This window comes from Gobius niger, assembly GCF_951799975.1.
Source record: "Gobius niger genome assembly, chromosome: 2".
NCBI classification, from domain to species: Eukaryota; Metazoa; Chordata; class Actinopteri; order Gobiiformes; family Gobiidae; genus Gobius; species Gobius niger.
Window position 1 is genome coordinate 7,398,121 of NC_136853.1, and position 24,783 is coordinate 7,422,903.

Here is a 24,783-nt window from a genome sequence, read left to right on the forward strand (position 1 = left end):
TTGCACTATTTGTTCACTCCATGCTCGGTGGTGGTAAGCTACCAATGTAGCCACAGCTGCCCTGGGGGAGACTGACGGAAGCAAGGCAACCAGTCTGCGCCATCAGCCCCTCCAACCACCACCAACCACTCACTCACTACATTCGCCCAGGCTTCCCGGTTTCCCAAACGGTCTCCCATCCAAGTACCGGCCAGGCCCTTCCCTGCTTAGCTTCCAAGGTCTGACGGGATTGGGCAGAGCAAAGGTGGTGTGGCCACTATGTTAAAAACCCAGAAAAGCTCCTAAGATTTCTGTCATTAATCTATTTTTGAGAGTCATTGAGAGTCATTGGCCTCAAGTCCAAGTTAAGTCTCAAGTCACAAACAAAGTCCTAAGTCAAGTCTTTTTGGAGCTTTGGTCAAGTAAGTCTCTGCTCATCAGCTTATTCAAAAAACCAAACCAGGCCGTTTTTTATGCATCAAATTGCCTTATTTTTTATAATGAGACCAGAATGTTTCAACTTGATCTGAATGAAATCCTTTTCCCTCTTCACCTGCAGCGTCTCGCCTTGAGCCCGACCTCCTGTTTGTGGCTGACTAATCGTGAGCGCATAGATGGCATTTCCTGAGCGAAAGTTTCCTGAGGTCATTTACCGTCATTATAACTGCTGCAGTAATGAGCTTATATTCGTGGCTGTAAACATGAGGAGAACCCGTGCTTTGTTTCTCTGTTGTAACTGTTTGTCTGCTCTGTCTGTCTGCAGCCTCACAGCACGATATGCAAGTCCCCCGGGCCACAGCGGGATAGGCTCCCCACAGAAGAAAAACACAAGGTAAACACGGCTCAATCAAAGGCTTGTAATGCACACTCTTGGCCAGTGGTGGCGCTGTGCAGATGTTCTGTCCACGTCCTTCTATCCGGTCTGTGCGATTAGCAGTTGAATTTTGCCTGCACAGTAAGGATAAGTTCTTGCGCCGCCTCAGATGTTTAAAATAGTTCTTGTAGACACTGGGGGACTCGTATCGCCTTACAGCCACATCCAGTCTGCCCCAGTTGTCTAGTTCAAAGACTGTGGGAACTTTGAGCTATGCTGAAAATGCTGTAACAAGCGCCGGGCGCCCTGAGGGGGGCCCGGGGGGGGTCACTGTACACGACGGCTCAGTCTCAGGACGTGCGTTTGTAAACAGTGGACGAGCGTATTCTGCACACGTGGAAGTGGATCAATTATAAACCAGGCCAGAGAATGGAGAAGGATGTGAGCTTTCCATTTATTTTACAATACCCCTGAAGTACCTGCTAAACATGAATATACAGCGCCCCCTGCTGTCACAGTTCAACACTGACACGTTGAGAAGCTTCATACACAGGATTGACCGGACATTTTTCAAAAATATCAATGGTGCCAGTGCCGGTTTTTGACATGCCGCCCATGTCAAACTGTGCACTGGCACTGTGCGCTGCCTTTTTAAACCAGTGCGAATTTTGACAACACATTTTAATTTAGTCTTAGTCTTTTGACGAAAATGTAATCAAATTTTAGTTGAGATTTAGTAAAAAAAAAACAAGGCTCATTCATTGCTGGGTTGCAGGTTCTAGAATGTGATGATGTCATCGGACCCAGCGGGGGCGGAGACAGTTTTTCCCTATTAACAGCATTACACTTTCACAAGTCGCAGCTAAAAAGAAAATGTATGAATTAGAAAAATGATCATTGGGTCCATGATCTCTCTGTACAAGACCAAAAATGTCCTCCAAAACAAAATAATTTTTCCTCTATATAATTGTATAGGCCTTTAGAATGCTGAGATGTCACCTGCAACCCAGCAATACTCCACAAGACGCAAGAACTTCTCGTTCTTGCACCCTGATCTGCAAAACGAAATGAAGTCACATTTGCCTTGTCGCCATGGAAACGTTTTGTAACTGACATGGCTAGAAGGCAAAAGTGACTTTATTTTGTTCTGCCGCTCAGGGTGCAAGAACAAGAAGTTCTTGCGTCTTGTGGAGTTTAAATAGTCGACAAATTTAAAACAAATTTAGTCGACTTTGCATTGATCATATTCATTATAATCATATTTAATCTTGTTCCTCTGCTTCATGGAGCTGCTCCAAATGAACAAAACTCAGAGCTGATCCTTTGGCAGAGTTTACATGATCTGAGGCTCTTTCAGACTGTCAATAGAAGTTTGGCTGATTTTAGTCTCTCCTTTTCATTTTATTTTTATTTTTATTTTAGTCGACTAAAATATCTGGACATTTTAGTCATAGTTTTAGTCTCATGAAAAACGTTTAATGTACTTTTAGTCCAATTGTAGTCGTCAGAAATATAATTTTGACTAAAATCAAGACTTAATATGAGTAGAATGAGACGAAATGAACACTGCTTTAAACCACTGCAATTATAAAGCTGCAAAGCGGAGCGGCTGCAGATCCACGACAGCGGATACAGACTGCTTTATAACTTGATGCACAGTGTTTTTTTGTGTGCAATATGCTAAAGGAGGACAAAACAAATGTGGGTCCATTACTATAAAAATAACATATAGCTCCTTTAAGTGGGCTTCGTGTGGACAGGGAAGTAAATATGACAATTGAAAAAGAGGGGGGTCAAATTAACTCTCATCACAATGGTCGTACTTTTGCATTTTGAGTTAGGGGCGAAAGATTGTTCGCCCAGGGCACCAAACATTCCAGAACCTGATAGAATTAGATATATTTCTGTGTATTTCTTAGGATAGAACCTTTCCTATAATAATAAATGTTTAACGATATGCAAAGTGAAGCATGTTTATTTACACTGTGCATTTCGTACACAAGGCAACTCAATGCGCCTTATGAAAATATTGGCTATTTGAGAGATAAAGATTAAATTACTTGTAATATCGGCTTATATATCGGCTATCGGCCAACCCCCTTCATATCGAACCCCAAAAATCCTTGGCTTTCCTTAATGTAGAGATTTCCCCTTTATAACTTAAAGCCACACTGCAGGATTTTCCAGGTTGTTTGAGCGATACCAATACGCCTTAGGGGACATTTTGATTTATAGACACTGATTTTGAACCAATGGGGCCTGATTTAACTCAATTAAAGTGATAGTCTGTAAGTTTAATGTAATAGATGAGAGGGAGTATATATACAATAACTCTTCTTTCTCCAGGTTCTCATTGAATACGGAGAGTAAAAAGAACTGTTTTCAGCCTGAAGAAGATGTAGTTCTCAGTGCACATTATTGACTATTCCCCTGGAGCATTGACACGTTTGTGTTTTTCATCCAGACCCGTCAGAGAAAGGCTATTGTGTATTCTACGAGGAATATTCAATCAACTAAAGAGTTTGGATTTGCTCATTTGCTCCCTTTCCGTTGTAGTGCGATAAGCCACGCCGCCCTGAGCCACATTCTTTCATGGAACTTACTCACGCAGCCCGAGACACCGTTAGCTCCACGTTATTCCGAGGCATCAGGAGGCGTCTGAGGCCTAAAGCGACGCACACGGGTTTCTAAAAGAGGAAACAATACCAGTCTGTGTCTGAGCGCTGTGAGCTCTTCCCTCTGTCTGCTGTGATCTGTGACACAAAACATAAAGGAAGCACTGTACTGGTATTTATAGCACTGGGAGGGAAGTCCATAGTGTATTATTAGAACATATGCACGGAGGAGAGAGAAGGAAGGGAGCTGTTCGTATGTCTAATATGTTAATGTGTAGGATTTGTGTTGAATGTTGTATAAAAATAGTTTGCCGTGTCATTGTGCGTGTCGGGGCAGCTGTGGCTCAGTGGTCAAAGCGTGAATCCAAAGGTCCCAGTCCAGGATCGGACTAGTGCATACTGTTGTTGTGTCCTCTTTTTCAGGGCAGGTCTAAGGTGATCTTATCTTCAGGGTCAGGGTCGACCCCACTCTGCCCGGGGATTGAACCCAGGACTTTCTGGCAATGAGGCACAAGCACTTAAAGGAACAGGCCACCCTTTTTCCATACTGAGATATGTTCTAACCTGAGCTTAGACGAGTTGATGTGTACCTGTCTGGTCTTTGTGTGTGCCCTCAGTCACGCAAAAAACAACCAAAGATGTTGTTAGCGTTCGGCCTCTCCCAGTATATTCCTATGGCTCCAAACGGGGTGAAGTTAGAAGCAACTGAGCTCATCCACAAAGACCTGACAGGTACGTGTCAACTCAGTGGAGGCTCAGGTAAGAACATATCTCAGTCTGGAAAAAGGGTGTCCTGTTCCTTTAATCTGGGAACATTAGGGAACTGAAAGGCTTCAGTTGAAATCGTTGGTAAAGAGGATAGACTTTTACTGGGATATTTGCTGCTATAAGTGCGCCTTGTTTTAGCCAATCAAAGTTAAGTCTCCGAATATAACAAATCCCTTAAACAAATCCTTGTGGATTTAAAGAGCCAGCTTTTTCCACGCAACACATTTTCATGTTTAGACCTGGTTTAGATCAGGTTTAGTCCGGGTTTAGTCCAGGTTTAGTATGTTAATGGTGGATGTGAGTACTAACAAGACTTAAATTTAGTTGAAATTCATCAGAAAACGACTTATTTGCAGTGATCGGGTGATACATACACTGTGGGAGTCCTTTACAAAACGTTTATCTCGTACAAACACAGTAGAGTGGACTAAAGTGGAGCAAAAAGCAAGGGCAGTTGATATTTGCGTTTCTAAAAAACAGCAAAGGCCGCAGAGCAAACTTAGCGCCGGGTCCTCATGAATATGCAAACAAAGGCAATTTTGTCACAATGTGCAAAATTTGAGGCGGGGAAAATGCAAAAGATTGCGTTTAGCGAGCATTGTCGTATTTGTCATGACTTTGTGCAGTAAAACTGTACTAAATGAGTACATGGGAGGAGCAGGTGTAAACACTTCACACAGAACAATATAATGCAGTTTGTGAACCAGTGTGGTGTTGTAAACATTTACAAATGTTTGTATCTGGCTCTTTTACAAAGATAAAATTATAATTGGGTTGTTTATATTTATAAAGAAAGTACACGTTACCTGCGACAATGTTTCCCGTGGCTCTGAACTGCCGTTCACAACCGCTGTCCAGACAAAACGCTCCACGAATCACAGAAAATTTAGGTCTAGGTCTATGTCAACACAAAACCCAGCAAAAGAAAGATTATACTCTCTTCTTTCATCTAAAAGAAAAAGGTTGTTTGTACCTCTTTCCATTCTTTAGTAATCGTCTGTAGATAATATGTGAAATCACCCAAAATGCTGGTTTCTCACCAAAAAGCTGAGAAAAAACAGTGACTGTGATCGCATCCAAAGAGAAATGCTGCCACCTAGTGTCTAAATAAAAGAACTACAACTAAGATTTTAACACCAGACATGCTCAAGGCTTTGCTGCAGCCGTTCCTATTGAAAAACCTAATTGACGTCTATAGATGTCATTGGCAGTCAATTACTTAATCCTCACAAAACCCGCGGGGGATTCTGCACAACAGGTGATCGGCTACATGAAGAGGCACGAGCCGCTGTTCACCTGCCGCTCGTCCCGGGGCGTCTCCAGCTCAGTCATTTGCGGCACAAATAATGCGCAGTTTCTGATAGTAAATCAGGAGCAACACGCCCACTCGCTACTTTTAAGTACTACTCACAATTCAGCTGGAGGCTTAGTAAATGACCCCCTGTACAGTTGGTCCAGCGAGACCGAATATAACACAATCCCTCAGTGTGAAAATGAAAAAGTTATTGCAGAAGAGATGAATGAAAAGGTTACATCACAACATTCTAATGAGCCCTTCATTTAAAATGCAGAGCAGCTGAAAGTTCCGTCGCTGTATCTATGGAAACAGTCAAAATGCAGATTTCTAGTCTCGGTTTGTTGCTAATTTCCCTGTAAGTCCTGGGCCGGTTCACATGAAACAAAAACGGTCACAAACCTGATTCTGCTAAACGTATGAGGCCGTTACCTGAGCTGCTCTGCTGCTCTGCAGCTCGTGTCCACGGCTTACATCACTTTCTGCTGACGGAGGCTTCAGATGAAACAAAGCGCTGATGTGATTTCATCTGAATCGCCCCAGTCTCTTCTGTTTACTTCTGACTTTCCAGCTGGCGCAGCTTCTTCTTCTTCTTCTTCAACATGTCTTTGTTTACGTTGTAAAGGTGAAGGAGGTTTACAGATCAGTCCTGTTGTCACGGACTCACTTGGTTTGAGTCGTTGTACCTATTGGTCTGTTTTTATTGCAAAGTCAATTGGCAGTGAATGAAAAAGGCAACACAAATGACCATCAGTTCATTTTTAAACGGAACAAAATTGTGGTTTACAATCAGGAATCTACACCTATGTAAAAAAAATGTACTCAAAATTATCAAATTACTATACATATATTCTATTTTTTTTCTTCTTCAATCTTTCATATATACTGTACACCAAATTTGACACAATTATAATCTAACATGGGAACTACTAGGTTTAAGAAGTAACTTCTGCATATTCAATAAAAAAAAAAACATTCATTTACCCTTTATACAGACGGCATCGTGTCATAGAAGGGGGCGTGGCCTCACCGAGGGGGGAAATAGAATCTTTTGGGAAACGCAATTTTCCACTCTTTTTAGGCATTTTGTGGTGGGATATGAATTTATTTATCACATATAAGTAAAGTCAAGTGTAAATCGGGTCCATATGGATGTTTTCTCACAGCAGATTGTTCAATAGAAGTGAAAAAACGGCAGTCGTATTTAGCACTAGCTAGCGTTAGCATTAGCACGATGCATTCTCTGTTATTTATGTATCTATGGGCTGTTGAACCACTTTGCTCCTCTCCATGTCTTTGTATCTTTATTTAGTAGAAAACTATATTCATAATTCAGCTTTTGTTGAAGTAGTTTTTGAATAATTAGAGGAAGTTTAGATTTTTCTCCAAATTGTTTTCCCCCTTAACTGTTTTCAAAAATGTCCATATATGGGCGATTCCAGAGATGCCGTCTGTATCTCTAGTAGAGAGACGAACATACAGTATATGTACAGATGCTGATATATATAAATAAATATTGATTGATTGAGTATCTAACATCGAACATGAGTTTATTTCTGGCGTCTCAGCTTTATCTCACCTGCCTGTCTGTGGAGGGTTAAAGTGTCGGTGAACCGTCGTATCTGCAGGATCAAAGCGGCGCCGGAAAAACAGACGAACTCGCCCGACTCGACGGCGAAGAGCGATGGGAAAATCATTTCATTGTGACGCGGCAGATCTGAGATACGAGAACAGTGGCCTCGTGGGAAATGTAGTCCGAGTCGCTCCAGCTGCGGCCGAGCGGAGTGTGGAGAATCTCGTTACCACTTTTGGACCAATAAAGAAATGAGAATGTGGAAAAACTTCTAATCAAAGACTTTTTTCACTCAAGTCCTAAAAAATCATCACGCAAACTTTTCACTTTATCTGCAGTCGTCACAAATCCTACATTATTGGTTCAGCCTAGTAAAGTTTTTGTATTTGGTGTGTCCCCCCCCCGCAGGTTGCCGGGCCCCTCTCGAGTCCCTGCTGCGGGCAGCGGGGCCTCCAGGAGCCCCTCCAACCTCAACCGGAGGAGCCAGAGCTTCAGCAGCATCGACAAGAGCAAGCCCCTGCAGTACGCCAGCGGGAACGAGCGAGGTACCTGAACGCATCACTACCTGAACACATCACTGTATGAACACTATGTACCTGAACACATCACTGTATGAACACTATGTACCTGAACACATCACTGTATGAACATTATGTACCTGAACACATCACTGTTTAAACATAATGTACCTGACACATCACTGTATGCACATTTTGTACCTAAACGCATCACTGTTTAAACACTATGTACCTGAACGCATCACTGTTTAAACACTATGTACCTGAACACATCACTGTATGAACATAATGTACCTAAACGCATCACTGTTTAAACACTATGTACCTAAACGCATCACTGTTTAAACACTATGTACCTGAACACATCACTGTATGAACATTATGTACCTGAACGCATCACTGTATGAACATAATGTACCTGAACACATCACTGTTTAAACACTATGTACCTGAGCACATCACTGTTTAAACACTATGTACCTGAACACATCACTGTTTAAACACTATGTACCTTAACACATCACTGTTTAAACACTATGTACCTGAACACATCACTGTTTAAACACTACGTACCTGAACGCATCACTGTTTAAACACTATGTACCTGAACGCATCACTGTTTAAACACTATATACCTGAACACATCACTGTTTAAACACTATGTACCTGAACACATCACTGTTTAAACACTATGTACCTGAACACATCACTGTTTAAACATAATGTACCTGAACACATCACTGTATGAACACTATGTACCTGAACACATCACTGTATGAACATAATGTACCTAAACACATCACTGTATGAACATTATGTACCTGAACACATCACTGTATGAACACTATGTACCTGAACACATCACTGTATGAACATAATGTACCTAAACGCATCACTGTTTAAACACTATGTACCTAAACGCATCACTGTTTAAACACTATGTACCTGAACACATCACTGTATGAACATAATGTACCTAAACGCATCACTGTTTAAACACTATGTACCTAAACGCATCACTGTTTAAACACTATGTACCTGAACACATCACTGTATGAACATTATGTACCTGAACGCATCACTGTATGAACATAATGTACCTGAACACATCACTGTTTAAACACTATGTACCTGAGCACATCACTGTTTAAACACTATGTACCTGAACACATCACTGTTTAAACACTATGTACCTTAACACATCACTGTTTAAACACTATGTACCTTAACACATCACTGTTTAAACACTATGTACCTGAACACATCACTGTTTAAACACTACGTACCTGAACGCATCACTGTTTAAACACTATGTACCTGAACACATCACTGTTTAAACATAATGTACCTGAACGCATCACTGTTTAAACACTATATACCTGAACACATCACTGTTTAAACACTATGTACCTGAACACATCACTGTTTAAACACTATGTACCTGAACACATCACAAATCAAACCCAATATTCCTGAACGCATCACTGCATAAACACTATGTACCTGAACGCATCACTGTTTAAACACTATGTACCTGAACGCATCACTGTTTAAACAATATGTACCTGAACACATCACAAATCAAACCCAATATTCCTGAACGCATCACTGCATAAACACTATGTACCTGAACGCATCACTGTTTAAACATGATGTACCTGAATGCATCACTGCATAAACATGTACTTAAATACGTCACCACACAAGAATCGAAGTACTTGAAAGCATGACTATACTGAACAAAACATATCTGCAACTCGGCAGTGGAGATGACCAGGGCACTTGAAGGCATCACAGTGTAAACAAAACACTAATGGACACAACGCTTTATACAAACACACTCCTGCAGTACGCAAGCAGAAATTACATCATCATATAAACATAACATACCATGGCTTTGGGAACCACCACGGTACCTGAACGCATCACTGGATAACAGTACAGTCTGTGCCAGTGGGAAGGACACACATCATCATATTTACAGCACAGACACCGCCTATAAAGGATATTTTCATAGCTTTTTATCCGCTCATGAACACACAGCAGGAATGATGTTGTGGTTGTTCCCGTCTGAACCATCAGGGGGCACTACTGGCCCAGGAGTATAGCTTTGTGCTGAATCATGCCCAGCCTTTCCTCTGAGCCTCCACGTTCCTCTGTTATTTCAAAGAGAGCAGTCCGTGACATTTGGACTTTATCAGTGAGTTTGATTTCGTTCTGCATAATGTACTTTAAAGATTTCTGACCGCAGATGAAGTACAATCACAGACTTGCGTTTTGGCCAGAGGTGGTCAGGAAAGTAAACACTATAAGACCTTTGTAAGATGTCCGTCTGTAGCTCCATGCCTTTTGGATATCGTCTAATCTCCCCCCCATGCTTCATTGTTCAAAATAATCTCTGAATAGTGATGGGATTTACGGCTCTTTACTGGGAGCCAAGTCTTTGGGATCCATTCATTACAAAGAGCCGTTCAGAAGACTGGCTCTTTTTCATATACTGTTTGAATAACGGCAGCCAGATAACTCACAATATCTAAGACGCCATCGATGGAAGACCCACTTTATAAAAAATGACAATAATTTTTCACAATTGAGATCTGGTTTGAACCTTCATCTCTTAACTCCCGCCTGAACCGAGAGGATCTTTTTCCTCACGTCATCAGATTTTTTTTGTTGGGTATTCAACTCATTTTTGTAACTTTTTTGTCATTTTTTTTGTCATTTTTTGTAACGTTTTTTGTCACATTTTGTCACATTTTTGTCATTTTTTTTGTCATTTTTTGTCACATTTTTGTCATTTTTTTTGTCATTTTTTTTTGTCATTTTTTGTCACATTTTTTGTCACATTTTTGTCATTTTTTGTCACATTTTTTGTCACATTTTTGTCATTTTTTCATCCATTTTTTTTCAATCAATTTTTTGTAATTTTCCATTTTTATCACATTTTTGTATTTTTTTGTCACATTTTTGTCATTTTTTGTCACATTTTTTAATCAATTTTTTGTCATTTTTTGCCACATTTTTGTCATTTTTTCATCCATTTTTTTCAATCCATTTTTTGTAATTTTTTGTCACATTTTGGTAATTTTTTGTAATTTTTTTGTCACATTTTTGGCATTTTTCCGTCCATTTTTTGTCAATTTCTTGTGACATTTTTGTGACGTTTTTGCTACTTTTTCATACATTTTTCGTCACTTTTTTGTCAATGTTTTCTCACTTTTTTGTCACATTTCCATCATTGATTTCGTCTCAGTTTTGTTGCGATTTTCACAGCTTTTTTCCTGCAGCTTTTGGACTGGGCCAAACTGGAGAAAATGTGCTCAGTTCAGGTGGGAGTTAAGGGGTTAAAGAGCCGTTTGAACATTTTCTCCAGTTCGACTTTACCCAAATCTAAAAGCTTCTTGAAAAAAGTGTCAAAATAGCGACCAAAACGAGACGTAAATGAAGATGAAAACGCAAAAAAAGAGCGACAGAAATGCAACAAAACAGGCAGCAAAAAAGCAACTTCAAACGACAAAAACACAACAGCAAAACAGGTGACACAAAAAGGGATGAAATAGCAACAAAAAAGCCATAAAAACCCCACAAAAAAAACACAAAAAATACAACGAAAAAGTGACGACAGCAGTTGAATGAAAGTAAATAGTGTTGAAAATAAAGAAAAGCCGATACATAAAAAGTGTTTCCAAACTTCAAGCCTGTAGTGTAAATTCACAAATCTTCATTGTGATGTTACAAGGCCGAGAATGACCAGGGAGGGCTCATTTGAAAGCTTGGAATCTCTAGTTTCCAAGACGGAAGACCGCAAGTCTTTATCACTTCCATTCCAAAGTTATGTCCGAAAATCGGCGACGTTATAAATGCCGGGAGTGTTGGATTCAAAAAATGTGGCACCCCCTCCAGCAGATGGCCTGGGTCGCCTATGCCTAGGGAAGGAAGCAGGGGTGGACTGGCCATATGTCCATTCTGGAAGAGCACAGAAGGGCCACTGGCTCTAGGGCCACCGGTCCCGCCTTAACCGAGCTTTACCCAAATCTAAAAGCATCAAAATAGCGACAAAAAAGAGGATGAAAACAACACAAAAATGTGCCGGAAAAGCAACAAAAAATGTGACAAAAAATGTGATGAAAAGTCAACAAAAACACGACAACAAACCAACGAAAAGGCCACAAAAATATGACAAAACCATAACAAAAAAAATGATAGAAAAAATGTGACAGAAAAGTGACAAAAGCACAACAAAAAGCCACAAAAAGTGATGAAGAAACAACAAAACTATGACAAAAAATGCGGCGACTTGACCAACTTTGTAGGTCTCAGCTTTCAAATAAAGCCGAAATGGAGAAATGGCGGGTGGTAAGTGCACATTTACGCTCATTTGGGCCAGGCTGGTCAGAGTCCAGGGCTGTTTTTCAGTCCCAGTCCGCCCCTGGAGGGAAGCATCCAACACATAACCTCGAGTCCAGGTGACTCCTTTTTGACAAACCTCCATCCTCTGTAAGGATTCCCGCCTCATATAAAGCTGCTGCCTTCTTTTGAAAGTTTGTAAAGGGTGTTTGTAAAAGTTTTAGTTTCCCTGTTCAAACAGACGACTCTTGAGGCGCCGTACGGTTGCCTCATCTCCGTTTGATCCCGCTGACATTTGATGCCATCTTTCTTCTCGTCTGCACCTTTTAAACTTTCACCTCCCAGAATAAGAAAGAAAAAAAGAGCTTCCTGAAAGTTTTCAAACTGCACGGTATATCCAGGTTTCCCTCTGTTCTGTATGTGTAGCCGGAAGACAGCCCTCTACCCCCCCCCTCCCTCCCCCGGATACGGCGCTCCCTGCAGGGGAGCAGGCTGGAGGAGAGGGCTGAGGAACAGGGAAGAAGCACAAATCAATGCGTCTGAAATGTCAGGCCGCGGAGAGACGTGTGAGTGTCTGCTCCGGCTTTCAGACAGTCATCATGGTCAGTCCAAACATCTCCCAGAGCAGAATCATCCCTTACTTTAGCACTGGATCTTCATCCAGCGTCATCATGGTCAGTCCAAACATCTCCCAGAGCAGAAACATCCCTCACTTTATCACTGGATCTTCATCCAGCGTCATCATGGTCAGTCCAAACATCTCCCAGAGCAGAAACATCCCTCACTTTAGCACTGGATCTTCATCCAGCGTCATCATGGTCAGTCCAAACATCTCCCAGAGCAGAAACATCCCTCACTTTATCACTGGATCTTCATCCAGCGTCATCATGGTCAGTCCAAACATCTCCCAGAGCAGAAACATCCCTCACTTTAGCACTGGATCTTCATCCAGCGTCATCATGGTCAGTCCAAACATCTCCCAGAGCAGAAACATCCCTCACTTTATCACTGGATCTTCATCCAGCGTCATCATGGTCAGTCCAAACATCTCCCAGAGCAGAAACATCCCTCACTTTATCACTGGATCTTCATCCAGCGTCATCATGGTCAGTCCAAACATCTCCCAGAGCAGAAACATCCCTCACTTTATCACTGGATCTTCATCCAGCGTCATCATGGTCAGTCCAAACATCTCCCAGAGCAGAAACATCCCTCACTTTATCACTGGATCTTCATCCAGCGTCATCATGGTCAGTCCAAACATCTCCCAGAGCAGAAACATCCCTCACTTTAGCACTGGATCTTCATCCAGCGTCATCATGGTCAGTCCAAACATCTCCCAGAGCAGAAACAGTCCTTACTTTATCACTGGATCTTGGAATATTAGTCTGATTCCATTCCGGTTTATGATGTCGAAACCTCTGCTATAAATACAGATGACAACGTGTTATACAAGGGGGCGTGGCCTAGCGGAGGGGGAAGATAAAGCTTCTTCTTCTCCTTCTTCTTCGTGGCCTAGCGGAGGGGGAAGATAAAGCTTCTTCTTCTCCTTCTTCTTCGTGGCCTAGAGGAGGGGGAAGATAAAGCTTGTAACTGGAATAGAGATGCACCGATCCAGCTTTTTGCTTCCGATACCGATACTGGGGGTTTGACTCTGCCGATATCTGATATTAAGCAAACTTATCGATCTCATTCTTCTGCCTCTCTCTTCTACTTCTTCTTCTTCTTCCTTCTTCTTCTACATTCTTTTTCTTCTTCCTACTTCATTCTTCTTCTTCCTCCTTGTTCTTTCTCCCTCCTCTTCTTCTTCCCCTTATTCTTCTTGTTCTCCCCCCTCTTCTTCTTCTTCTTCTTCTTCTTCTTCCGCTTCTTCTTCTGCTTCTTCAGAACAGCGGTATGATGGCGGTAAACACAGCGGTAAATCTGTTTGACCTGCATGTTTACAGTGAGGGCTGTTCACGCTCCTGTCAGCCAATCAGAGGCCAGAGTCTGTTCACGTCACGCTTTAGGCGCTTTGGCCACAGCCAGAGGCCGGTCCCAAAACGTATCCCTGGTCAGACCGGTTTGACCCTGGCCTCACCAACCCGGGTGGACCAGGTATCGGGCTGAGCGGGGCCCGCCTGTGGAAAAGGGGCTTCATGGAATTGGCTAACGTCACCAGAGATGTCTTTTGTAGTAAGTTGGGGAAAAAGTATGGCTCGGCACTGGAGATGAAAGGTCCCAGCCCCGTGAGCACATCTGGGCCTTTATTGTGCACATGTGTCCCTCCCCAGCAGCACAGAGTGAACACGGAGCAGGTGTTGGTCCCTCTTCATCATGTCGGCCTAATGCGATGCTGATAAGGAAGCGCGGCGCCGTTTTGTTCCTCCAAATCCCCTCTTCTCTCCCAGATAAAACGAGCCGCGGCGCCGGAATGCAAATGATTTGGTTTCTGCCGTGCGCTCCGTCCAGTCAATTAACCCCATCTTCAGACCCCCCCCCCCACCCCTCTCTATCTCCCGGTTTCCTCCTTTCTCTCTCCCTCATTTTCGCAGGGTCCACACTTTTCACCTGACTGTGCCGTTTCTATAGCAACAGGATTTGGACTTTTTTTTCTTCTTCTTCTTCTGCGAACGACAAAATGAAATGTCACTTGTTCTGGGCGCTGGGAACTCTCACGCACATAAACTAACCGGATATGAGTCGGGAACTGGTCTGATGGTAAATATGGGAGTGTTTGGAGTCATATCGATCTGACGCGGGGAACTTAAAGGTCACCTCAGGAGCTAAAGTGCATCACTTACTTAAAGGGAGCGGAACGGGACAGACACCTGAGACCAGCTCGTTTTAGAGAGGGTTTATCTCCCTCAGGTTTGCGTCAAGCAGAGCCGTAATGGAGGGTGAAGTAGTCAGAAAGAAAAGAAGGATACTTTGCAGCACTACAGTGGTAACACACGGAAACATAGCTCTAAACCAGGGGCCGTTACTTCTCTCATCTTCCTTCTGCCTTCTCCCTTCTTCTTCCGTCTCCCTTCTTGTTCTTCTTCTCCCTTCTTCTTTTTCTTTTCCTTCCTTCTCCCTTCTTCTTCCTTCTTCTCCTTTCTTCTTCTTCTTCTACTTTTTCTTCCTTCTCCCTTCTTCTCCTTTCCCCTCCTTCTTCTACCTTCTTCCTTCTTTTACCTTCTTCCTTCATCTGCCTTCTCCCTTCTTCTTCTTCTCCTATCTTCTTCTCCTTTCTTCTTCTTTCTTCTCCCTTACTTCCTTCTTCTCCCTTCTTCTTGACCTCCTTCTTCCTTCTTCTTCTTCTCCTTCCTTCTTCTTCTTCTCCTTTCTTCTTTCTTCTCCCTTACTTCCTTCTTCTCCCTTCTTCTTGACCTCCTTCTTCTTCTTCCTTCTTCTTCTCCTTTCTTCTTCTTCTTCTTCTTCTTCTTCTCCTTCCTTCTTCTTCTTCTCCTTCCTTCTTCTTCTTCTCCTTTCTTCTTCTTCTTCTTCTTCTTCTTCTCCTTTCTTCTTCTTCCTGCTTCTTCTTCTCCTTTCTTCTTTCTTCTCCCTTACTTCCTTCTTCTCCCTTCTTCTTGACCTCCTTCTTCTTCTTCCTTCTTCTTCTCCTTTCTTCTTCTTCTTCTTCCTGCTTCTTCTCCTTTCTTCTTCTTCTTCTTCTTCTTCTTCTTCTTCTTCTTCTTCTTCTTCTTCTTCTTCTTCTTCTTTCTTCTCCTTACTTACTTCCCTCTTCTCCTCCTTCTTCCTTCTCCTCCTCCTCCTCCTTCCTTCGTCTCCTCCTTCCTTCTCCTTCCGTCTTCTTCTCCTCCTTCTTCCTTCTTCTTCTTCTTTTTCTTCTCCTCCTTCCTGTGAGAAAGGCCTCAACTCTGACAATGTTCAAATCCAGGCTGAACAGTTCTTTTTATTCTTTTAAAGTTCTTTTAAAGTATTTGATCTGCACTCTTGCCTTTATTGTAAATTTTGTGTCGATTTTATCGGCTTTCTTGTCATTTTATGCAACTTTGAAGGACTTTGAAATGCCTTGAGTATGAATTGTTCTCTACAAATAAACATACCTTGCCTACCTTCTTCTTCTCTTTCTTCACCCCCTTCTTCTACATTTTTATTTTGCTGTGTTCCCCGTCACAATACGTGTTTTCATGTTTTGTAGTTAATCGTGTCTGTGTGAAGATACTGACAATAAACTATGAAAATAAACTAAACTAAACAATATATGTAGGGTTGTCCTCTTTTCTAATGGAGTCGTCTTCGCTGTGTCCTCCAGAGTCGGTGCGGTCCATCCCGGTGTCCGGCGGCCTGAATGGGGGCTCCCTGGGCGGGTCCCTCTCCCCCAGCCTGAGCGGGCAGCAGCTGGCCTCCTCCATCCCCTCGCCCACCGCCTCCTCCAAGTCCTGGCGGAGCAAGTCCATGAACCTCAAGCACAGTGCCACCTCCTCCATGCTGGCCAGCCCCACGCACTCCTCCCCCCAGGACGGCGGCCTCCCCGCGGGGCCGGGGACGGTGGGCGCCCCCCCTCAGAGGTCCATGCTGGAGAAGTTCAGGCTGATCAACCCCAGGGCGGGCTCCAGGGTGTCCCCGTCTGTGGTGGAGATGGCTCTGCAGGAGGAAGATGACCTGTCCGAGTACGGGGAGGAGGGAATCACGCCCACCAGGTTTGTTTACAACGTGTGTGTTCATGTTGTCATGTCTGCAGTCGAGGTAGAGGTTTAATGTATCATCGACTGGACTGGGTAGTCAGATGTAAGATTTAGAGGCGTATTTAACTCAGAACCCCACCCGTTTGTTGTTTACATTAAAAACGTTTCACTGAGTAGACGTGTTTTTGCTCTGGTGAAGGAAGTGATAGTTAGAGGCAAACAATTTTGAACTGTTGCCATGCCGACCATCTTATGTCAATAGGAAATGAGTCATACTTCTGTGAACTTTACCTCTAATGATGCGTTCCAGGTAACTGGTATCTTTCCCACTTGATAATCATGACATATAACGTCAGAGCGTTCCAGACATAGATATAATATAATAAAGATGAGCGGGTCATTCAGCCACATTCATTGAAAAAGGTTCCTGAGTCCTGTGTGAACCTTAAAGCAGTACTAAGTAACTCTTCCCCCTAAAGGCCATAAGCGCAACTGCAGGTGTAGTAGCAAGTTACGATTTTTTAATTTATTAATTGTCTTGGAGAGTAGACAGGAAAGGCGAAGGGAGAGAGGGTTACTGTGCATCCAATTATACAATAGAAATATTTTTTTTCACTCAAACTTGGCTGTAAATACTGTTTAAAGTGACGTTAGCCCTGCAGTTAGCTTTGCCCGTTAGCATGTTAGCTTCTTCTTCGTGATTACATTAGTGTGTATTGCTTTCTCCGCACCGGTGGCAGTCAAGTTGCAAACATGGTTTTCTGGCCAGAGACACCAGGGGGAGATGAAAGACCCTCCAATCATCCCATAAACACTTGTATTACCCCCACAGGGACTACGGAAAGGATTTATTAAGGTAAACAAGTTACTTAGTACTGCTTTAATGGCCGCTCTATCTCCTCCTACACAGCCTGTTCCTTAAAAGGGCAAAAAGGCGAGAAGCCATGCACTCAGGGGGAGGAGCCTCCACAGAGCTCCAGAGCTTGATTGACAGGCTCTGGAGCCAGTTAATTTACTGAAAATGCTTCAAAATTCCAGGCTGATAAACAAAAACTTGCGTGGTTAAAAACATTTTCACATGGAGCCAGGCTTTTAAGCCATTCTTGGGACGTATGAAGTCCCGTTTAGATTCAGTGCTCTTAAGTGTCTCTTGTAGTCGCCCCTGGCCACCAGGGGGCGGTATTACAGCAATGTCAGCTCCCACCATAAGGACCATACAGAAGCGTGTTCCTCACCTATTGGTTTTGGGTGATTAGACTCGTGTGTAAACAAAACAGCTAATGCTACAACAGTTAGCTCATACAATGCTAACGTTAACGTTTCTTCAAACCAGATATAATTAAAAACATACAATATAACGTTCTGTTGAAAGGCGTGACCAAAAGTAATGTTCACGTTTTGTTGCAGTTTTATCATTAGCTGCGCTTCACCACTGGGGGCGACTCGTATAGCAGTCACCGGACACCTTCATGTTTACATGTACTAATTACCACTTCTAGCAGCGTTCAAAGTGGGAGGTTTAACTAGTTACCAGCTGCCTGGAAAATAAATAAAATTAAATAAATAAATAAAAATAAAGATATTTTTCAAGCAAAATAACTTTTCTTCCAAACATTTATTCATTCATTTGCTGCCTCACTGAAATAAAATGATGATTATTACTCACAACAGATATATCCATCTAACTAAGTCATATATTTTCAAAAGCATTTAAACCTGTCATTTGCTCTTGAACAAAGCCTTGCTGCTCCTGTGATCTGAACAGGAAGGACAAGTTGTGTCTGAGGCCGTCGTGACAGTTTAGGCAAGATCTGTGTTTTTTGATAACAGGCGCTCCTCTTTCTGACTCGACTTTTTAGAGAGAGATGTAGCTGCGACTGTGAACCTCGGCTGCTCTCTGCAACGCTGATACATCCTTTTTGAGGCTATTTTTATTTTGTACTGCTCACTTACTGTACCTCTTATATAGAAAGTGCATTGTTGAGGATTAATACTACTATATCTGCTACATGGCCTGTAGAATACATAAACCAAACTGTGTACCACACTAACAAACGGAGGATTTAGTTCATGTTATTCACAGGCTGTTGGCCACATTTGGCTGTGGGGACTGAGCCTATTAAAACTTAGTGATGTAAAATGAAGTCGAGCCACAGCCTGTTTCCGTGTTGCCACAGCTTGTGTCCAGTGGGTCAAGCCATAACTGGCTCACGCTGGCATAGACGCCACAGCTTGAGCCGCTTCATGGAGAAATAGACCCGTCTGAAACTAAAGCTGGGGATATATGGATGAAGATGAGAGCACAGCGCTGTGGAGTCGTTAGCGGGAGAGGATTCTCGAATGTTAAACACCGCGAGTCTGCACTTCGGAAAAGTACAGAGATAATATACGCACAACATTGAGTGCTCTCGGGGCAGAGACGGATCAAACACAGGGGAAGCATTTATAAGAGAGGAGAGAACCAGTTTAAAGCCGTGTCACTCTGGCACCGATAAGAGGACCTTTAAGTCTGGAGCTTATCAGTCCAGTTTGACCAGCAGACGTGGCCCAGACGTGGCTTGACACCTGGTTTCGGCACCAAAACATAGATGGAACTGTTCTTTGGGTGAGTATGTGTTAAAACTGCACTACCTGAATCAAACCGTGAAAGTTACAGGTAGTTGAGTTACTAACACTGTGCCAATGTAGCCTCGGACTTCCTGGTTTTCTCAAAGACGAGTTAAATATTAGAAATGGATATTCAAAAATCCATCAGAAAAAAACCTGTTGAGCCCAAGCCCGGAAAGTTTGGCGTCTGTGGGAGTTACTAAAGTGGCTGTTTCGGTGCATGAGTGAAACAAAAACCTCATTTAGAGAAAACCAGCCCTAAAGTTTTGCTTCAGGACACGTGGTGTAAAATATGTCAATATTTGTGAATGAATGAAGGAAAGCCGACTTTGCGAAGTGACGTAATGGCTACTTCGGCTACAAATCATAAAATAAGCATCGTGCGGCTTAGCTTTGTCATTTTTATACACTGACATGATGTTCTTTTTGGAATTAAGCTGTAGAGCGCCAACATTCCAGACCACTTTTCATGATATTTGTAGCACCTCAGCGCATTCTATGTTATAGCTATGGACACATGCTATGGCTCGTTTGAAAGCTGAGATTCTAAGCTAAGTACAGTTTAATTCTACATGCCTCGGTTCCTGAGAAATCTAAGCTAAATAGAGGCTAGGTTTTATCAAAATCACATTTCCTTTCTAATTCACTCCTCTCTCCTCTACTGGCACTAACGTTATGGGAAGAAGCAAATGCCTAAATATCGTTTGGAAACGCCGCGTGTTGCTGCAGATCGAACGCTTTTTATGGCGTGTGCATTTAAACAGCCTGGTTCTCAGATTGAAGACTTTAACAGGATGTTTCTCAGTCGTCCTTGGAGTGTAACCATTTAAAAACTCAGAGAAATGTTTCGATCTTTCCATGTGAAGCCGCTCTGCTTCGTGAAACACGTGAGAGAGAAGTATCGGCTTTACAGCTGTACAACACGACGCCCCCTCAGACTAAAAAAAGACAAGAAACGCAATAATAGATATGAAATGTCCAGATCGTGACTTTTCAAATGTTTTTGATTGTCACTTATATCAGTTTTGTTCTTCACAGAGCTCCCAAAATCACACATAAGGTGTATTAGAGTGTCTAGTTTCGTAATTTAAAACCTCCCTGTTTCTGACACTCAGATGTTCAGGGCTAAAAATCTCCACGTCTCCACTGTGTGAAAAATCAATCCTTTCCCTGCCGTGTCTTGCTTTAATATCATAACTTTAATCTGTCTAATCAAACTGGTGTTTTCTCTTCTAGCCCTGCTCCAGCCAAGCCCCCTCCCAAAGCCCAAACATCCACCGCCTCGTCCACCAAGTCCTCGTCCTCGTCATACTCCAAATCTTCAGCCAACGGCAGCAGAACAGTAGCGCAGTCTAAGGACAAGGAGGACAAGAGCAAGTCGGGCAAAACCTCAAGAGACACCTCATCGCCCAAAGACGAAGCCGCCTCGGAGTCCTCCAAAAAGAGCTCCAAAATCGCCAGCCTCATCCCGAAAGGCGGCAAAACGTCATCAGCAAAGAAAGACACCAGCACGTCCGCGGCGCCCCCCAGTTCCAGCGGCATCCCCAAACCGGGACTCAAAGCGCCCTCCGCCTCCTCCGCCAAGTCCCAAAGCCAGCCGCAAACCCAAGCCTTACACAGCAGCGGGAACCTTCGGGGGGGCGAGGGCCAAGAGCGGCCCAAGCTGACCAAGGGAGGCCAGGGCGGGGGGAGCTTCTACATCCAGAGGTCCATGGGGGCTCCGGAGGGGAAGAGGACCAGCCTGACGTCCTCCACCAGTACGTCCGCCCTGTCCGGGTCCGGGACGGGCGGAGGAGGAGGGGGAGGGGGAGGAGCGGCTCTGGGTGTGGTCCAGCTGCCCCAGCAACAGCAGCACAACCATCCCAACACCGCCACCGTGGCGCCGTTCATGTACAGGTGAGAGGCGCGGCGTTTCAGTCACTCACGGTTTGGTTCTGCAGTGATTCTGTGAGATTTGGAGAGCCAGGTGCTGAGTTTTCGGAGGTGGAACCCGTTGCAGACCAGTGTTCTAGTAACGTAAGGCAGATGGTGTTTTATTTTTGCACTGGTTCAAGGTTTTTCTATCGATCTAAATGGGAAATTGTAACTTGAAAGGCCATTTGTTTTGGAAAATAACGTTTTCCTCACATTGGGGCGACATTATTGCCACTTAGCAGCTCCGACAACTCCTCATTTTCCAGTCCTGTACTGACCAGTGTTTTATCTTAGAGGTGTTTGTTGATATCTAATCCCTAGCATTATTCCTTTTAAGCTTTTAAATAAGTAAGTGCTTTATACAACGAAATGGTGTTCAGGTATTAGTCCTGAGCCGCTGTGGGCCAACCTGACCAGTACGTTTTTGGAGGGAGAGGAAACCATAGCACCCAGAGGAACCCTGGCTGCCTTCAGTCTCCTCTGATCCTCTGAAACGGTGCAGCGCCTCCTGGGTTTGTCACTGTTTCAGAGCGTGGTGTCCTGCACTGGTCACCTCCTCCCTCCTCTTCCTCCTGCGCAGCTCCCTCTGCTCCACAACAGTCTTTCACCATCTTCTGGTAAGAGCTCAGCAGTTTAGTTTAGTTTAGTTTATTAGTTTATTTGAGCAGTAAACATTCTGCTCAAAAGGAGTGGGCTGAAGCAAGAAGCTTATAAGCGCCCACCCCCAAAATCAATATAAATTCTCATTTCACAAGGAATATAGTGGAACAAACAAAGGAACAACACAACAACAAGGAAACAGCAAAAAAGATATAATATAATATATTATATAAGTTAATCTGTTTTATTCTCCAGTAAAGGTCCATAAGCCAGAACAATAGAAGGCATGTGTGGCTTAGCTGTGAGTCTTGCCCGGATAACTCTTCGTTTGTCCCTTCCTTGTTTCCTGTAGCTCCTCTTGTGATGCCCTCACTGTGCTGTGCGGCTCTTGGTGCCTCTTCAGTGTCTCAGAAGATTAAATTTGTAGGTCTCAACAGTAAACAGTTGTTTCTTCAGGACCATTATAGACTCTTTGCAGTATAAAAATCCACTGATCCCCTTATAAAACACGGCAAAGACAAAAGTATCCAGTAAATCAATGTGGAACAGAAACCACAAATGCAGTTTACAGAAAAAGGCAAAAACTGCAGCTGTACCGAGAGAGAGAGGGCGGTTAACTCCCCATAATAAACTGTAATTATGTCATTTGTTTTTCAAATATTGTACTTAATGTATTAACATCGCCATTGGCCAGGGGCGGACTGGCCATATGTCCATTCTGGAAGAGCACAGAAGGGCCACTGGCTCTCGGGCCACTGGTCGGCCTCTCAATTTTCTCTTTAACCTCTTACCCCCCGATTTAACCAAGCTTTCTCCAAATCTAAGAGCTTAAAAGAAAAGCATCAAAACAGCGACAAAACAAGGATGAAAACAGAACAAAAATGTGCCAGAAAAGCAACAAATAAATGACAAAAAAACCCGACAACAACGCAATGAAAAACAAAAAAGTGACAAAAACGTGAGGTCTTAACTTTGGGTAAAGCCGAACTGGAGAAAATGCACTTTGTAAAGGTGGGGGATATGAGGTTAAAATATGTATTCTTAGAAGTGCGTATTTATGCAAAAGTGGGCCGGGCTGGTCAGAGTCCAGGGCCGTTTTTCAGTCCCAGTCCACCCCTGGCCATGGGTGCTTCTCCACCCCCACGTACTTCCTACTTAAAAGTCTGGAGTGGCAGATATCAAAGGGCGCTCCTACTAAGCGAAGAAGGCTAAGCTAAAGTCTTAGAAACACAAGATGGGGCCCTCAATCTCTAAAAAATATGACCTGTTTTCAATGTTTGACTCTGAGGCTTTGGAGATGTTCTGCCAATGGTACAGAAAAAAAGCATGTCTGATACAGTAGGTACATTGATTTTTTGGCAGTTCCAGTTATTATTAACATCCATCACAGACGCAGAGAACATAAGGCAGGTTTCTGGTATGAAGTTGATCTGAACATTTCTAACCAACTTACTTATTTAGTGATTTGACTACTTTTATTAATATCATCCTTTTAAACCTAAATACCGGGACGTTTTGACTTGGCTCTCTCTTTAGCACTGAGAGCCGTAAAGGCACATTCATTCTTGGCGTTTCCAACAGCTCAAAATGCCTTTAAAAAAACGCCCAAAGCGTGACAGGAACACGATTCCTCGGGCTTATTCTAAACGAGTGTAGCTCGGTGCCGTAGCATCCATCACAGCGCGGGGAGTACATAAGTCTAATCCCGGCGGAGAGTTTGTCTGTTCTGCCAAACATCGCGGGACGCCTTTGTGTGCGGCGCTGAATCCATTCCGCCGAGCCTCGTCCCGGGCCCGCTGCTCCCAACGCACCGTCAGCGGGTTTGCTCACGCGCCGCTGTCTCCGCTGAGCTTTAACGTGACTTTAATCCTCCATGTTTACGCTGTTTAAATGCAGCACCACGACTCCCCGGAGCCAGACTGACAGGTTGACGCTGTGCAAACACAGGGTGGCAGGTGAGGGGGTTATACGAGTTTGAACGACCGATCAACACTTTCGAAGAGATATGACGTGAAAAAACGACTTTTAACAATGTCACGATGTTGTTTCCTCATCAGAAACATACCGGTGTTTAGCTTCATCCACACAGGTTTGGGTGGTTCTTTTCAGTTTGTCTGTCTGCTTCTTATTTTTTGTATTTCTGGCCTTTAGGCTTCATGAGAATCGCCCAATTGGCTCATAGCATGTTGTGGCTACGCTAGTTCCTGTTTGCCTGACCTGCCAGACACTCCTCCTTCCTGTTCAAAAGAAGAACCGTCTGGACAGCTCCTCGCAGCCTATCATTTTACCCACATCGATCCAATCACGCACCGAGAGGCGGGACTTCATTCCCCCAAGAGGCGGAAGCCGTCACCACACTCTACCAAAACAATAGAGATGGCATGTGCGGCGAGTGATGCGATATTTTCTTCCGCTCTTTCGTCTGTTTTAAATCATTTGAAAAAAAATGTAATCCCTAAAACCCGGAGCAAGAAACAGCGTTCAAAGCGATCCTCGTAAATAAGGACAATAGAGCTCCACAGTCCCGCCTCCTCTCCGGTCCGGAAGTAAAACTCCCCTTGCTTTGAGACCGTATTGATTTGGAATAAAGTCTTTAACTCCGTAATTACGTCAGCTTGGGCTGAATCCAGCTCTGTGGTTATAAAGCGACCGCAAAGTCAGATGCAGGTGAAAAAAGCACGTATGAGACCGATCTCCCAATAGAATACATTGGGAGAGGCCAAATGCTAACAGCATCTTTCGTGTTTTTGCGTGACTGAGCGCACGCACAAAGGTATTTGGGAATGGAGGAATTGAACCATAAGGGTTCATCTGCTGATATTTTAGGGCAATGAAAACTGATCTTGTAAATGATTTGAATATCGTCCTGTAGCCTCTTCTGTCAGTATTGAACTATTAAAGGAACAGACCACCGTTTTTACATACTGAGATATGTTCTTACCTGAGCTTAGACGAGTTCTTTTGTCTGGTCTTCACCCGTGTCCTCAGTCACGTAAACACAGCGCAGACGGCGTTAGCATTTAGCCTCTCCTCTATAGCTCCAAACCAGGTGAAGATAGAAGCTACCAAGCTCTTCCACGTTTTCCCTATTTAAATATGGTTACGTGAAGTGTTACACTACAAAGTATAATTACACAA

General features: G+C 43.4%; 1 protein-coding gene across 9 annotated transcripts in view; it reads left to right on the forward strand.

Moving 5' to 3' along the window:
* The window catches only part of nav3 (neuron navigator 3), a 541,592-nt gene that overhangs the window by 334,586 nt on the left and 182,223 nt on the right, over positions 1-24,783 (forward strand). For 8 of the 9 annotated variants that reach the window (XM_079582525.1, XM_079582518.1, XM_079582523.1 and 5 more), the window contains exons 6-9: positions 743-811; positions 7,452-7,588; positions 16,152-16,558; positions 20,384-21,027. In XM_079582525.1, the coding sequence (XP_079438651.1) occupies positions 743-811; positions 7,452-7,588; positions 16,152-16,558; positions 20,384-21,027 (1,257 nt within the window). Of the gene's footprint in view, positions 1-742; positions 812-7,451; positions 7,589-16,151; positions 16,559-20,367; positions 21,028-24,783 lie in introns of all 9 variants that reach the window. The other variant, XM_079582520.1, reaches the window with a different exon arrangement.